The sequence below is a fragment of the Cnephaeus nilssonii genome, assembly GCF_951640355.1.
Source record: "Cnephaeus nilssonii genome assembly, chromosome: 14".
In the NCBI taxonomy this organism is placed as follows: domain Eukaryota; kingdom Metazoa; phylum Chordata; class Mammalia; order Chiroptera; family Vespertilionidae; genus Cnephaeus; species Cnephaeus nilssonii.
Window position 1 is genome coordinate 8722689 of NC_137085.1, and position 15654 is coordinate 8738342.

The 15654-nt window shown below is 41.8% G+C and overlaps 1 protein-coding gene across 14 annotated transcripts in view; it reads left to right on the forward strand.

Annotated features, from left to right (window-relative positions):
- Positions 1 to 15654, forward strand: part of DENND1A (DENN domain containing 1A) — a 470320-nt gene that overhangs the window by 214411 nt on the left and 240255 nt on the right. For all 14 annotated transcript variants that reach the window (XM_079791022.1, XM_079791014.1, XM_079791024.1 and 11 more), the window contains 3 exons: positions 6671 to 6740; positions 9592 to 9672; positions 14191 to 14244. In XM_079791022.1, coding sequence (XP_079647148.1) covers positions 6671 to 6740; positions 9592 to 9672; positions 14191 to 14244 — 205 coding nt within the window. The remainder of the gene's footprint in view (positions 1 to 6670; positions 6741 to 9591; positions 9673 to 14190; positions 14245 to 15654) is intronic.

Genomic DNA, 15654 nt, shown 5'->3' on the forward strand with positions numbered 1-15654 from the left:
AATGTGTACACCTAGGTGCTAAGGCTGTAGTTTGAGAACTGTAGACCAACGCACATATATTGGTGGGAGTGCTTATTGCTGAGTATAATGGGGGAGAAGATATGTCTTACAGAAGGCAGTGTGGTTGAGATCTAGGGTCTTTCCTACCTTCCATGAAAAGATATGAGAAGTGGAAGAGAGGAAAGCTCATGGTATTGCCTTTCTCTTCAGTAAGTTTGGAGAGAAGAGTATCTTCTGAAGGCCAGGAGGAATGTGTTAGAGATGAGAGAAGGAGAAGTTTGGAGCTGACCCTGTGGGGAACATTGGGCCTGATACACTGACAGATTCGAGGATTCTTGGCAATTTTAAAGGTTCACCTGCTCTTAAAAAATTAGGTTGCCAAACTAAAATAATCAGCCTGGGTTTAATTTACTTTAAATATTCACTTTAAATATTTTCTCACTCTCTTCTAAGTATTTGTCACAGACTCCAGCAATCCATTAGGCAGGGATCATTTTTATTTTTTTAAATATATTTTATTGATTTTTTACAGAGAGTAAGGGAGAGAGAGAGAGAATTAGAAACATCAATGAGAGAGAAACATCAATCAGATGCCTCCTGCACACACCCTACTGGGCATGTGCCGGCAACCAAGGTACATGCCCTTGACCTGAATTGAACCTGGTACCCTTGAGTCCACAGGCCGACGCTCTATCCACTGAGCCAAACCGGTTAGGGCTAGGGATCATTTTTAGTTCTGGATTATTTTCCTAACCAAAATGATGCAGCCTAAATTTGGAGCTCTGCCTTCCAACAAGTGTTGGTTGACTGTTAGCTCTATAGCTCTAGTGGTAATAGCCTTAGTAGAAACTTTAGCAATGAGTTACATCTGTCCAGGGAAGTTCTGATTTATAGACTGTTTGACATGGGCCAGGCACACATTAGAGTTTAAACAGTCAGTACACAGTCATGATCTTTGCTCTCAGAAGGTGACACTAATGGAGAAGACTAACAAGCATCTATACTAATAAAAGAAAAAGATGCAAATTGACCGTACCTTCACGACACCCACCAGCCAATCAGGAGTGAGTATGCAAATTAACCCAACAAAGCTGGCGGGTTAATTTGCATATGCAGGCGCCGAGTGGCCGGGGGCGGGACGCAGGCATTCCACACTGCCCCAGCCGCTTCGAGCCTCTGGGCAGCGTGGGAAGGTGGAAAGGTGGCTCTGGCCGGAGCGAAGGCAGTGCCGGCAGCCAGGGGAAGAAAGGCCCATTCTTGCACGAATCTTTGTGCATCGGGCCTCTAGTATATTATAAACTAAGATGAGTCTTAATATCGGGGAAGCCCAGGAGGGCCTCATAGTCAAATCACCTATTTAAGTGGAGACCAAAATTTTATAGTAAAAATGGGGGGAAAGTTTATTTAGGATTTATCATGGGGAAAAAAGAAACTAAATTTTTGAAAATAAATTTTACTCCTATAATGCATTGTTCTTAGAATAAATGATGAGTCAAATAGTTTTTAGGGGAGGAGTCATCATTTTTCTGATATCTTAACACTTCATGTTTGATTTTCACAGTATCCATAAAAGCAGTAATTTTTCCAAAACTATGTGAGGTTTTCCCCAACGCCTCTTTTAATATTTTGATGTTGAATTCATTCTCTCTTGATGTGACTATTGTGCCACCATTCTTAGTTTTCTTGATTTTTCTCTTTGTTCCTTGTTGCCAGGTCTTCATTTGTTGGTCACTTTGCCTCAACTCTGAGTAGGTGTTCAACATCTCCTAACAAGGGTGTCATGAAATCCTGCATTTTTTGCAAGAGTTTGTAGTACTACTTTGTGATCAGTTTACATTTTATTGTAGATGTTTAACAATTGAGACCCTGACAGAGGAGCAGGGCTTGGTGTTAGGTCAAACCAGGGCTGAGTGGGGACTTCTGGTTTAAGCGTCACATCAGTTGTTGAGTATTTTCTTCTTATCACAGCTTGTGCTTCCCCATCTGCTCTGAGGACTGCAGGGCATGAGGAATTCCTGCAGAGTGCTGACCCAAACAACAAGAGTCAAAGAGAGCTTCTTCCCAAAGCTGATATTGGCAAGAGGGTTAGTAGGCAGAGAGGGGCAGGAAGAGCATTGCTGGTGCCAGATTGGGTGTGTACACACATCGTTTACATTCATTAGGTGGTGTATATCTTTTCATAGAAGAGGAAACTGAGTCTTGGAGAGATTGCTTTCCCAAGGTGTCATAGCTAGTGAGTACCAAAACAGAGATTCATCCAGGGTTATTTGACTCAAGTCTGTGTTCTCCTCAGTATATGCCATGCTGCTCTGCATTTTTAAATTCCGGGTTTTGTGTGTTTTTTTCTTTTTAATATGAAAGCTTTAAAAACTCAATGCCAAAAAGCCTTAACCGAGGAATGCTTTACCATTCAACGAATCTTGTCAAATCTGTTGATAGGAAGGACAAAAAAAAGGGATACCTCCCCTTGAGTACCCAAGTTAGAGTTTGAAGAAAGAGCTCCTCAGACAGTGGAAAGTCACCAAGAAAATGAAAGGCCCTATGCCGTGTCACTCTTCTTAGCCTGAAACGCTTTATCTAGACACGAGTAGAGCAGCTCTGCCATGAGTCCTTCTCAGGGAGGATCTGCATTGTTATCTTCTAATATAATGGTGCTCAAGTGTTTAGATGTGAAACTTTTATTATCAATGAACTTTTCTTTTTATTTCTCGTCTACATTAGAGCCAGAGCATTATGTTGATCTTTTTCAAATAATGGGCCTGACTAGGTTATATTATCTGAGATTTCCTTTAAGATAGCAGAGTAGACCCTGGTACTGATAAGGCTAAGATTCACTGGGCTGTGCTGAGGTGTAAAATGAGGGAGAAATAATCACTTTCTACCTGGTTCCGAAAACTCATGCTCAGGATGTTACTCCTTTTTTAACTGTCCCTTTGGTTCCCCGCTGATTACAGACTAAGGAGGCCCATCGGTTTGACATATGAGCAGCCCTCTAGAGTCTGGTCCTTCTGCCCTTCCCCTACCCTGCCCCCTTCTCCTGCCCTGCAGCCTGCACACCCTGCTCGCTGGCTGTTCATGACACTAAATGGAATCCCATCACATAAGGTCAATCATACATACTAGTATATGAGCACACGACAATGGAAATGATTAACCTGACAATGCATTCAGTGGAGCAAGAAAAGTGACTTGTCTTTTCTCAGTTGGACTCAGTTCCTGCGTCACCTCAAAAGTAAGCAGCTCACCTAGCTCACAGATTTCAGCATAGACGATTTTCACTCAGCAGTTCCTCAAACTCAGGCCCACTATTTTGCATCTGCACAAACCATGTCTGATGTATGGAGGAGGCAATTTAAGACCTTTTCACAGGTGATTTTGACCATGAGCCATTTGACTACATGCACTATCTCCAGAACCTGCCCCTGCATAGTATACAGGGGCCAGGTGGCCGTTTCAGCGAGGCTGTTTGTAGGAATCCTACAGGCGCTGCCCGAGCTCCTCTCAGGTTTAAGACTTCCTATTGCCTCACACAGACAAAGGCCTCTTCGTTTGATGTCAGGCCTGGGAGTGAGAGCAGAGCCTGGGACCAAGAAACCTGGGACACAGTTTAGTGAGAGAAGCTTGGATCCAGGCCAGTGCCTGGGAAGCAGGCTTTTCCGATCCGGGCTCTGCTGATTGGGTCTTGATAATGCTCCATTATAGTTTTTTAATCGATCAAAAGCCTAAGCTACATAAAATAGTTGGGAAAGAGTGCCAGCTCCTCCTCTAGACCCAAACTATATTGCGCTTTTTTGTGTATGTGCCTCTTTTTTCCCACGAGGACTATGGCCTGCTTGAGTACAGGGACCCTTTGTATTTGTATTTCGGGCCCCAGCCTTGGTCTGAACCCACCACACATGATGCTCTGTGGTGAGGACTCGCGTAGTAGCATAAAGGGAGCACAAAGGTATCACGTGGAGCAGGCTCCAAAACGGCCGGAGCTCCTTTAGGTGTCCAGGGAGTAGCAGCATAATGGGTGTTTGTTTCCTGTCTCTGGGCTGGGAAGTCGTGTTTACTCTATGATGACAGACAAGCACAAAATGGAGCGGAGGGTCTCCGTAGCCTCACCTGCAAGCTCACAGGCGGCATGGAGCTGTTGTGCCAGCACTAATGAAGCGTACAGGAAACGGCACTGGATAAAGTTCAGCTGTGAACCCTGGCCTCCCAACAGGGGAAAGAGGGATCCTTTGAAGAAGAAGACAGCTGGGTTTTGGTTTCAAGACCTTAACGCTGCCATCACTAGATATTCATCTGTCAGTGCACAGGGGACAACATGTGGAGAACAGTTGTGTCCGGTCAGGCCAAAGCGAGAAAGAAATGGCTGATTTCCAGAGTAACTATGAAACCTCCTATGGCTGAGGATTCTGCTTAGCATAGCCAAAAAGAATCGATTTGCTGAGGCTGAGGCTGAGAACCTGGGCATTCTGCTGAGGGCCAGGCGGTCCTACCACGTCACCTTCCTTCATCCTCATAACAGGACGGGGGCAGGGAGGCTGGAGGTTCGGCCCAAGTTATGCTGGTCAGTTGGACATAGTGGCCAAAACTGCTTCCATACATACTGAGTCCTAAATTATCAGGGAATCCAGCCTGCCCCAGGTCACTTCAAGTATTTCTAAAAGGAGTTCAACTTTTCTCTTATTTATATGAGGCAACAGTTTCCTTGCAAGAAAATACTTTCTCTTCTTGCTTTTTATAATCCTCCTTCCTGATTTTCAGTTCCTAGATTTAAATAGTGGTGTTTTTTTCTTTCAGGAAAAAGAAATTTGTAATCCTTGGTTGAGTTTGTTTACTAAGAGTCCTCTAATCTGGACAAGAGTTTTCTTCTGAGGGGATTTATTGTTTCTACTAGAATGGCTTTTAACTGAGCTGAGGTTTATTTAACAGACTAGGAAGGGAGAAATTTATCTCCTCCCTAATCCCTCTTGAATGTTTCCATCTCTCTGCCAAAGTGAATGCTGTGTAAAGTGGCAGCAGTGGTTTACTCTGTAATAGTCAATATGCAGCTGCCAGAGCTGATTGAAACATATTAACATAAGTGATAATGCTGTCCTAGAAGTGAAAAGTTAAGTTGCTTATCAGTATATTCTGATAAACTACTTAAATTTTACAGTAGCATGTGCTGGCTTCAGACAGACGTCAGTGATAGGGAGCTGTGCACTTTATCTGTCTCCTCGATTGCCCCTCACTTCATATATTACCCTCGGCGTTGTGGCTGGTAATCTGTGCAGGGCGCTGATTTCCCTCCGCCTGGCAGGACTGAGTCCAGCAGAGTCGGCGCTCCCCTCTGCGTCCAGCTCTATCAGCAACGGACGCTGTCAGCTCAGCAGGGCGGACCTGTGGGGGTGGGCCAGCACTTGGTACAACACTTCTCACATGACACTTTGTTGCTTCGGAAAGTTTCTTATAGAGAATAAAGCCATTTAAATTAAGTGACAGAACTTCTTGGGAGTGGGAAATATATTTCAGCAGCAATTCTGAGGCACTAATGTGCCTTTGCTGTTAGTCTTTATTTAATTTTGGTTGTTGCGTCAACACTAAGCATTGATGGTATTCTGTCCGTGTGCTTGGCCCTGGGAAGACAAGGTAAAGCAAGACGTGGTCCTTCCTCCCTGCAGTCTGTTGAGAAAACAGACACACCATTGAATGTTACATTGATGTGTGGAATGTTATAACAAGAGTAGGCACATGCCCAGGGCAGCATGAAAGAGGAAATCACTAAAAATCAGTCTGAGGCTGAGTGTGAGAACCTGGGCACTCCGCTGAGGGCCAGGCCTCCCTTTGACCTTCCATGAAGTCTAGACAAGCAGAGGCAGGCTTGAGGCTGCCTGCACATGCTCAGAGTGAGGCTGCAGTGAGAGGACGTATGTGAGGAAGTCGAGAGAAGACAACCAGAGAGGCAGTCAAGGGCCTGACAGTGGAGAGACTCGAACACCATCCTAAGAAATCCTGCAGCAGTGGGATGACTGCAGGAATTTAATCCAATGTGCCACTTAGACTTGCATTTTAGAAAGACCATTCTAAGAGCAATATTCTAAGAGGATGGACTATGGTTAGGTGCACGCTGTTATCGGAGTAAAGGGACATGGTAGTCAAGACCTGGTGGAGGGCAGTGGGGATGGAGAGTTAGTGCTCATCCCACAATAAATACAATAAGTAATAGAATGTTTGGTGTAACAAGATGAGTGGTTTCGGGCTCATGGGGCCTTTGGGACACCTTGCAGCTGCCAGCAGTGGAAGTGCTGCATGTGTGTGTGGCTGTGTGTGTCTAATCATGAGAAACTTGAATAGAAGATTTCCTGGAAAGGGTGGGTGTGGTGGGAGAGGCCTGGGGGCTACTCAGAGTTAGTTCCTGATTGCAGAGTCTGCTTTGAATGTCTTCTCTATGAACCTGTTCTAGCTCTGAGGCATAGGAATAATTTATAATGAACATTCAATCCTCTGTCTTATCCAGGCAGTTTTTAAAATCCCAGAAATAATTAGCATTTCACCAGTCTGGGTTTCCAGCACAGACTACGACAGGAAGACTCTTTAGGATGTAGAGAAAAACTGAAATGTACCAGTCTTGAATTCACTCCTGGTTAAAGTTTTGACCTGCATACTAATATTTCATGTGTTTTCTCTTCTTCCCCAGCTATCTCCCATGGTTCGAAGTATTTTATAAACTACTTAACATCTTGGCAGATTACACGACAAAAGGACAGGTATTTATCTTCTGTTCTTTTTAACGAGTAAACTTTAATTTAACTTTTATGATTATAAAAGTAATATATGCTCTATATTTCACCAAATCGTTTACCAAAAATGTAATGCGTGCTCATTATAGAAAGTTTGGGAAATTCAGAAAATAATAGGAGGGAAGAGAAAACCACTCCTACATGTTCATACTCTGCTTCCACCCCCATAAGTGTCACTAGCATCTTGAGATGTTTTCTTCCTTTACTTTTTGAGTTAAATATATAATAAATAGATCATTAGCATTCAGAGTTAATATTCGTCTTATCTAATGGTCCCAAGCAACCCTGAAAGTTCATGACAGGTATTGTTATAATTTTGCTGAGGCACAAATCTGAATTGCTCATATCATGCTGCAAAGCTGGGATTTGTGAGTGAAACACATAACGGGCCAATTGACCTAGCCCAGTGATGCGAACCTATGACACGCGTGTCCGCACTGACACTTGTAGCCATTTCTGATGACACGCGGCTGCTAAGGCGGCCGCATGCCGAGGATGAAACATTTGCGAAATAATGTTGTTCCCTCAAAGTGACACACTACCCGAGTTATGCTCAGTTTTTGGCGAAGTTTGACACACCAAGCTCAAAAGGTTGCCCATCACTGACCTAGCCAGCTGTCCGAGTTCCCATTTTAATAACACTTTGTTGTGCTTTTACCGTATTTTTCTTAAGGGTCTGAAAATTGGTTAAAAAGCTCAGCTATACCTTACCATGCTTTTGGAAGAAACAATATGCTAAGTATCTTCCATGGATGGCAAGGGTCAGCTGGAGCTGTATTTAGACTTCTTTAGTTCACATTTTACCACATTTTCACCAGGCACCCTAATAACCGAAGCATTTCCCCCATGCTAGTAAAATTGTTGTAAACATTTTTCATAGCCGCATAGCATTATATCATGAACTTTGATTTACTGAAACATTTGTCTATTGTTGGGAGTTATTATTTGGGATTTTTTTTATTATTATAATTACAGCCATTAGTATCTTTGAGCATAAAGTGCTTTCTTCATTTTAGATTGTTTCCTTAAGAGTAGAATCTCAGATGGGCTTTTGTAAGGTCAGTGGACATAAACATTTTTAGAACATTTGCTAAACTGCTTTCCAAAAGAATTGTGCTGTTTTCTTTAAAAATACCCTTTACTAGCAGAGTGCCTGAGTCACTCTACTCTCGCCAGTATTTGTGAAATCCATTGCTTATTTAACAAGTGAACGAGTCTCATTGTTTTAATTGTATTTCTTTGATTTTTAGTGAGTTGAATATTTGTCCATATGTCTAACTTCCTATATTTTCCTTTTTGTAAATGGCCTAAGTTTTTAAATTAAAGTGATACATTATTATTAAATGATAGAGACATTTTCCCTCTCATATTTTCTATAGGACATTAGTTCTGAGAAATGTCCCATAAAAAAAGTACCATAGTAATATTGGGGTTAGGGGAATCTGAATCAATAGAGAACAGACAGTTGAGGGTTATTCTATAAAATGACTGGTCTCACTGTCAGGTTCGTACAAATTGGGAACGATAGGAACTGTTCCACACTGATAGACCAGAGAGTCATAACTGAAGGCAGTCTGTGATTCTGAGCTGGATTATTTTGCTATGATTGGCACAGTTGACAAAACTTGATGGGCTCCAAGGATTAGATGGTAATGTATCAATGTTAATTTCCTGATTTTGATGATTAATTGTGGTTATGTAGGGGGGTGTTCTTTTGTATTTCTGGATAATGGAGTAGAATGTTAGCAAATCACTCTCAAATAGTTCAGAAACTAAAAAAAAAATTTTGTACTGTCCAACAATTATTCTTTAAATTCGAAATTGTTTCAGAACAAAATTAAACATGTTGATGCATGCACTTACACATTTCTCTCCTTTGTGAGAAACTTGAGTATTTTATCAGTTCAGATTGAAACAGGCTTTTAATCTGAACTCATCCTCTTTTACTTTCCTTGTAATTCACTACCAAAATCAGCTGCCAAGCAATGGCGACGGCTCTGCTCCTGGCTGAGCAAGTTACTAACTAACTGGTGGATTTGAGCCAAGTGGCTTCACCCTTCAGACCCTCAGTTTTTCAGTCTGTAAAGTGGGGTAGTTGTGAGGATCATTTAGGTTTTAAAAAAGGATACAAATATGAGCTTATTACTGTTATATTAACAGAGAATGCCACAGAATGAGAGAAATGGCTTTTGGATAATTCTGTAAGCAAGCAGTGTTCTTTTGAGCATTTTAAAGGTGACTCTGTTTTCAGTCGAATAATTTGCACTGCTTTGTATTTAATTTCACTAATTAAAATGCACAGCCATCATCCTATCTTGCATGCTGTTGTACGTAGTTCATTTTTAACTTTCCATAATTGGAGACTGCCATGTGTACCCAGTGAACACTCAATAAAATTAATTGAGGGTAATGATGATGAAGACAAGATCTATAGTGTCATCGTTATTTCTCCCCACCACCCCCGACCTGTAAGCGAGGATTGTTTGTATTTAAAAGTTGTTGCTATGGAGTTGAGAGGATAGATTTCCTGAGAGCTTATGGTACATGATCCATAAAAGGCGGCCATGGTAGGTGTCTCACTGAGTAGAAAATGTCAAACTTGGTGTGGGAGGATCTAGTTGGCACTTATATTGAACCATAAGCAGTGTCTTTTGTCCAACCCTCCTTAAATATCAAACCTGTTTCCGTCCTGGGGCCAGTACCTCCCAGCCCCTCAGTCATGAGGAGCCCCAGCTTACTGTGTGCCCAGGCCTCCCTGCAGGTCTCTGACTAAGGGCTCAGCCTTGCTTTGGTTACTGAGGCCTTTTATTTCTTTCAGGAGAGTCAGTGGAATGAGCTTCTGGAAACTCTACACAAACTTCCCATCCCTGACCCAGGAGTGTCTGTTCATCTCAGCGTGGTAAGTGGGCAGAACATCAGCCATCACTGAATAACCATTTCACTATTAACAGTAAGAAGGAGTTAGCTGAACAGGGTCGTCTTTTGTTATCTGCACCTTCCACACCCTAACCCCGAGTTCTCTGAGACCTCTGGGCTCAAGGCAGGCCAGGGAGTTGTATTTCTTCCTTTCTCTAGGATTCCATGAGCAATGGGTCCCAAATGTCCTCAGATCCTCTCTTCCTGGCTGTCATCCCATCACTAGCATCTCCTGGCCTGCCTCACGTTTTGCCCCCCAGCATTGCTGTGAATGTCCCTTTGCTGAAGCCCATCTTGCTGCCCTCTGAGCCTTCAAAACCACTTCTCCCCTATTTACTAGGGCACGCCATATTCATCATTCAGAACTCAACTCAGATTTAATTCCAAGAAATCCTCCTCAATACCCACCAGGCTTGAAGATTTTCTTTTTTTGTCCCAAGCATCTTGTACACTTAGCAGTACTCAGTCATGCCACATTGGACTATCTGTTTTCCTATCCCCCCCATGGACTGTATGTCCCTGAGAACAGGGATAGAGAGTGCCTGGCATAGTTCCTGGCCTACACTAATAACTTCTTTGAGCTCTTTTATGTACATGCTGCATGTTCTGTAGTGTGCTAGGGTGGAAAATCCTCTGAACTGCAAATTGGGAGATTTCACTCCTCATCGTAGTTTTGCCCATGATCTGAGTCTTATGTGTGCTTCCATATTTCAGTTACTAGAATCTTCCAATTCCCTGGGTCAAACCCTTGTCACCACCTCCATTAGTATTCTCAGATGGACATGCTTTGGCCAGCTGTTGATTATACAGGGGCTATTTCCCTTATGTTGTGGGCTCTGAACGTTTAAAACGTTTTGTCTTTCAGCTTCACTAGAACCAGGTACAGTATTGGTCTTCAGTGGTTATTATCTTGGTATTTGCCCTCTTAAAGAAAATGGACATATCTAATAGGGGTTTGGATTTTTCGTGATGATCAAATTGAAAGCAATATTATTACCAGTAACTAATAATATATTATTTACTAAGTTCCTAATATATGCCTAAGTATGCCTTTCTAATGTTCACAACAATTACAAGTAGATATTAGCATTCTCATTTCATTGATGAGGCTTAGAGAGGAAAATGTACTCGCCTATCCAAAGTTATGTGGTTAATTGTGAGAAGATTGGGGTTTTCAAATCCAGGGCTAACCTTCCAAGCCTATGTTGTTTCCACTAGGCCATAAGTGTTGAAAGAAAGGGAGAAAGAAGGAAGGTAAAAAGGAATTAGTAGAGGTTTTTACTCTCTTTAATACAGCATGGGAAGGAAAGGAACCTTGTTGCAGAAATTCATGTAAGGAAGACTGTTGGGAAGAGGAAGGAATGAGCTTTAAACCTGCCTCACTAATCGCCGCGCAGCTAAGCCACCTTTGCCTTTGCCGCTGTCCCTTTTTCTAAACAGCTTGATCTCACCCTTCAGTCTGTAACGACATCCGACAGGGAGCTGTGGAGTAGCCTGGCGGGGTCACCAGATGCTGGGGAAGAAGGGCCACTCCTTCCCCTGAGTAGCTGCCAGGCCTCAAGGACGAACCATCGCAGAGGCAGGAGAAACTGCAGGGAGGGTGCAGCTGTTTCATGCCAGTGGTTTCTAGGAATGTTTTTGACCTCTGGTCGCAGCATTTCATGGGCGATGGAGCAAGACAGAATCTCAAAGGACAGCTTGGTGACTACTTGTTTTGGGAACTGCATTGGCTCACTAGTTACAATCCATTGCGTCTGTAAAGGCAGATTTTTTTCTTTTCTTTCTTGTTCACAAGGAATTCCTTTCTCCATGTGGTATTTCTGATTTTGAAGCACTCATTTCATCTAGATCAGAAAGCCTGAATTGTTGATTAAATGGCAATCCTGGATATTTTTTTGCTTCAGTCACAAGAAAATATTTCTGTGTGTCTGACACAGGTGATTGAGAAAAATGGAAATGTAAACTAGCAGTCGAGAGCAATAATCATGATTTTCTATTAAAAGACCATTTATGGAATTCTAGGCATTTCACATATATAACATTATTCTTCACAACAGTTCTGAAGTAGATATTACGATTCAAAAACTGAGGCTATTAAGTGAAGTTGCTAAAAATCATATAGCTGTTAAGTGCCAGCTCTGTGGTCCCTGTTCTTTCCCCTTCACTGTGCCAACTATTACTTTATGACTTTAGCTCCTTGTGGACATCCATTACTGAACATTTCCTGGGACTCCCTTCTAGCCATTTGGAATAGAAGTTGGTGAATTTGGTGTCAAATTTAGCCTTGTATTTTACTTTTACTATTTTAATCCTTATTGTTAGTTGTTGACTAGTTTCCATGCTGCACAATCTCTGTTGTAATACTTTATAGGTGATATTTTGGCACAGACGCACAGATTTTGGAATAATGCATTGTGGAGTTTTTGGGGTTTTTTTAAGTTATTTTTTTATAATTTGTTTTTACTTTTTAGTTTATTATTTTAATTCAGGTGACTTTAGCTACAATTTGCATTTAGAAAGCACAGGTAAAACAGCCTGTTGTAGTGGAAAGAGCACAGCTCTAATTATCCAGACCTGGTTTCAGTACTGGTTCTGTCACCTACAAGCCTTGTGACCTTCACAAGTTACTTTCACCTCCCTAAACCTTAATTTACCCATTTGCAATGTGAAGATAATTTATATCTTAAAATTTGTTACGGAAATTAGAGGTAATATTTCTAAAGTACTTGGCATAAAGCTTGCAATGTAGCAGGCATTAAATAAATGTCTGTTAAATATTAGACCAACAGCTCATAGTATTATTGTTGTCATTGTCATTTCAATTGTCCCCTGTGCCTTTCATTTCAGGAAGGCTATCCAACTCATTTTTTTAGAGACCCACTTATTTTGCAATTACCCAAGAATGGTGGGGCAGGAGGACTTCCTTAAATGTCACTTGGGGGTCCAGGTTTGAACTTAGGCCATGGTTAAGCCGACCTTCTCTGCTGTGACCTTTCCTGGCCTTTGCATAGTCCCCTCCTTAATTGATCAGCACTGGGCTCTCTCCATTCCTGCTTGCCATTGTCCTCTGAGTCTTTCGTAGCACAGAGGAGGTGTCATTAGTTCACTCTGTTGTCATTTAACTCAGGGACATACTCTTGTTACACACATAGTGATGCCTCCTTGAAAGTTCTTTGAACTGGTCAAGTTTTCAACTACACTGAGCTGGAGACTGCACTAGAAGTCATGAGGCTTATTGGCAGAGCATGCAAAGTGAAGAGAAATCCTCCATTCTTAACCCCTGGAATAGTCTCAGTGCAGCTATCCTTCAGCTGGAGCTGTCCTGAACATCACTTGGACCTTCGGGCAGATTTTACCCGCAGCCTATAGATGGATATAATCTCAGATGCTGAAATGAAATGGCAGGTTTGGTTGGTAAAGACCATTGTTGAGTGAACCTTGTGATATCTGGTCCCTAGAGTCCACTTGCCTCATTGAACAATAAATTATGAAGCCTGCAGCTTTCTTATGTTCAGAAACCTGTAAACATCATATGGGAATTTAGCCTTTAACCCCTTTGAGCTGTTCATTTGTATCTCCCAAAGTAGTTCATACTATCTAATAAAGAGGGAATGTGCAAATTGACCGTCACGCCATAACAAAATGGCTGCGCCCACAGCAGAGGCTGAGTTCCCGTAACGAGCCTAAACGAGCCATCAGCAGGGACCTGAGGCTGCGTGGCGCTGGGCTGGGGCAGGGGACCTGAGGCTGTGCCCCCTGCCTGGTAGGGCTTGAAAGGGGACCTCAGGCCACGCCCCACACCCTGGCGCCGGGCCGTGGGACCTGAGGCCGTGCCCCCCGCCCAGCAGGGCTTGACAGGGGACCTCAGGCCATGTCCCCCGCCCAGTGGGGCTTGATGGGGGACCTCAGGGCCCACCCCCTGGCCTGGGCCAGGGGACCTCAAAGCACGTCCCCCCGGCCCAGGCCGGGGGACCTCAGGCCACGACCCCCACTCTGGCACCAGGCCAGGCGACCTGAGGCTGCGCCCCCACACCTGGTGGGGCTTGACAGGGGTGGGGCCGGCCGGGTCTGGATCTAGCCCAATGGGGGTGGGGCTGGCTGGGTTTGGGTCTCGTGCAATTTCGAGGTGCACGTGGGTGGGCGTGCCCCAGACTCTGACAGGAGGAAGATTTTCATACACATTTTACTAATTTTCTTTCACATCTGACACTTGTATTATTAATTAATTTCCTCTAATTAATTCCCTTTTAATGTTCACAAATTTCATGCACCGGGTCACTAGTCTCTTTTAGAAAAGAACTCCATCTACCAAACTGATGATTTAATGCATCTGCCTTTAATCCAGTGTTATCCAAAGAAAAGATTCCATAGATATTTCCAGTGAGTGAAATTGCTTCTACATCTGAGTAAAAAATTATCTTCAAATCATGTACCTGACCTCTGAATAATGTGCTTGTTGCTTATTTTTGCAAAAATAAATAGGTTTTCTTTTCTTTTCCAGCATTCTTATTTTAATGTGCCTGATACCAGAGAACTTCCCAGCATACCTGAGAATGTGAGTACATGGGAGGAAAAAAATTAAATTTTTTATTTTTGTGACTTACTTTTAAAAGAAAATAAAAGGATATATTTTCCCACTATAAAAAAATGCATTATAAAGGCAAAAACAGTAGAGAATATTTGAAAAGTTTAAAAACAAGGAGGGATTATTATTCATATTTCTCAAAGGCAATCATCTATTAACATGTTGATGTCTCATTCTAGTCTTTTTAGAATGTATTTTTATATAGTTAAGATCACCTATTACATAAGCATTTTTCCATTTCATTTATAAGAATCATTTTGTATGGCTGCATATTATTCCATTTGCAATTTTCTCACTGTTGTGCATTTAGGTGATTTTGAGATTTTGCTGTTGTAAGTAAAATATTTCCATAATAAAGATTTCTCAAGTAGGGTAAATTTACTCAAGTATAATTATACTTCTACTATATTTCTATATTCACTTTTAAGAGAGTAAAATAAAGCATTTGTGAGGATAAATATAAGGACTCCCAGCCCCACTTCTTAAGGACTTAAAAGCAGTGAACTTGAATCTGAGGAAGCAGAGGTTAATTTTTGCATTCTGACAGGCTATGACATACCAAGCCTAGCCTTAAGACACATTTTCTTTTCTTTTTGTTTTTTAAGACACATTTTCAAAATGCTTTACTCAGATTATAAATAGTGCTATGTAGAATTAAATATAAAATCACCACCACTTAGGCACTTGATTAATGTTTAATTGTGGCAAAATGTACATAAAATAAAATTTATCATTTTAACCATCCGTAAGTGTATATTTCGTTGGTGTAAATACATTCATATCGTTGTGCAACCATTACCAATATATATCTCCTGCACCTTATCATTTTTCCAACTGAAACTCTGTACCCATTAAACAATCCATTAAACAACAACTCTCCACACACAACCCCCCCTTCATCCCAAGCCCCTGGCAAATACTATTCTGTCTCCATGAATTTGACTACTCTAGGTACCTCATCTAAGTGGAATCATACAATATTTATCTTTTTGTCTTTGGTTTATTTCACTTTGCATAATGCCTTTGTGGTTCGTTCATGTTGCAGCATGTGTCAGAATTTCCTTCTTTTATAAGGTTGAATAATAATCCATTGTATTTATATAACATCCTACATTTTGCTTATCCATCAATGGACACTTGGGTTGTTTCTACCTTTTGGCTATTGTGAATAATGCCACTAATGCATATTGGTGTACAAACATCTGCTTAAGTCCCTATTTTCAATTCTGTGGGGTATATACTTGATTACTTCTTTAAATTACTGGAATAAGTGGTATATATTTCTCCATAATTACTACAGAGTCACAGGAAGGAAATTGTTTTAAATGTTGTCTATAGAGCAGACAAATTATAAATGTTAAGTAATCAAGTTTAATTAGT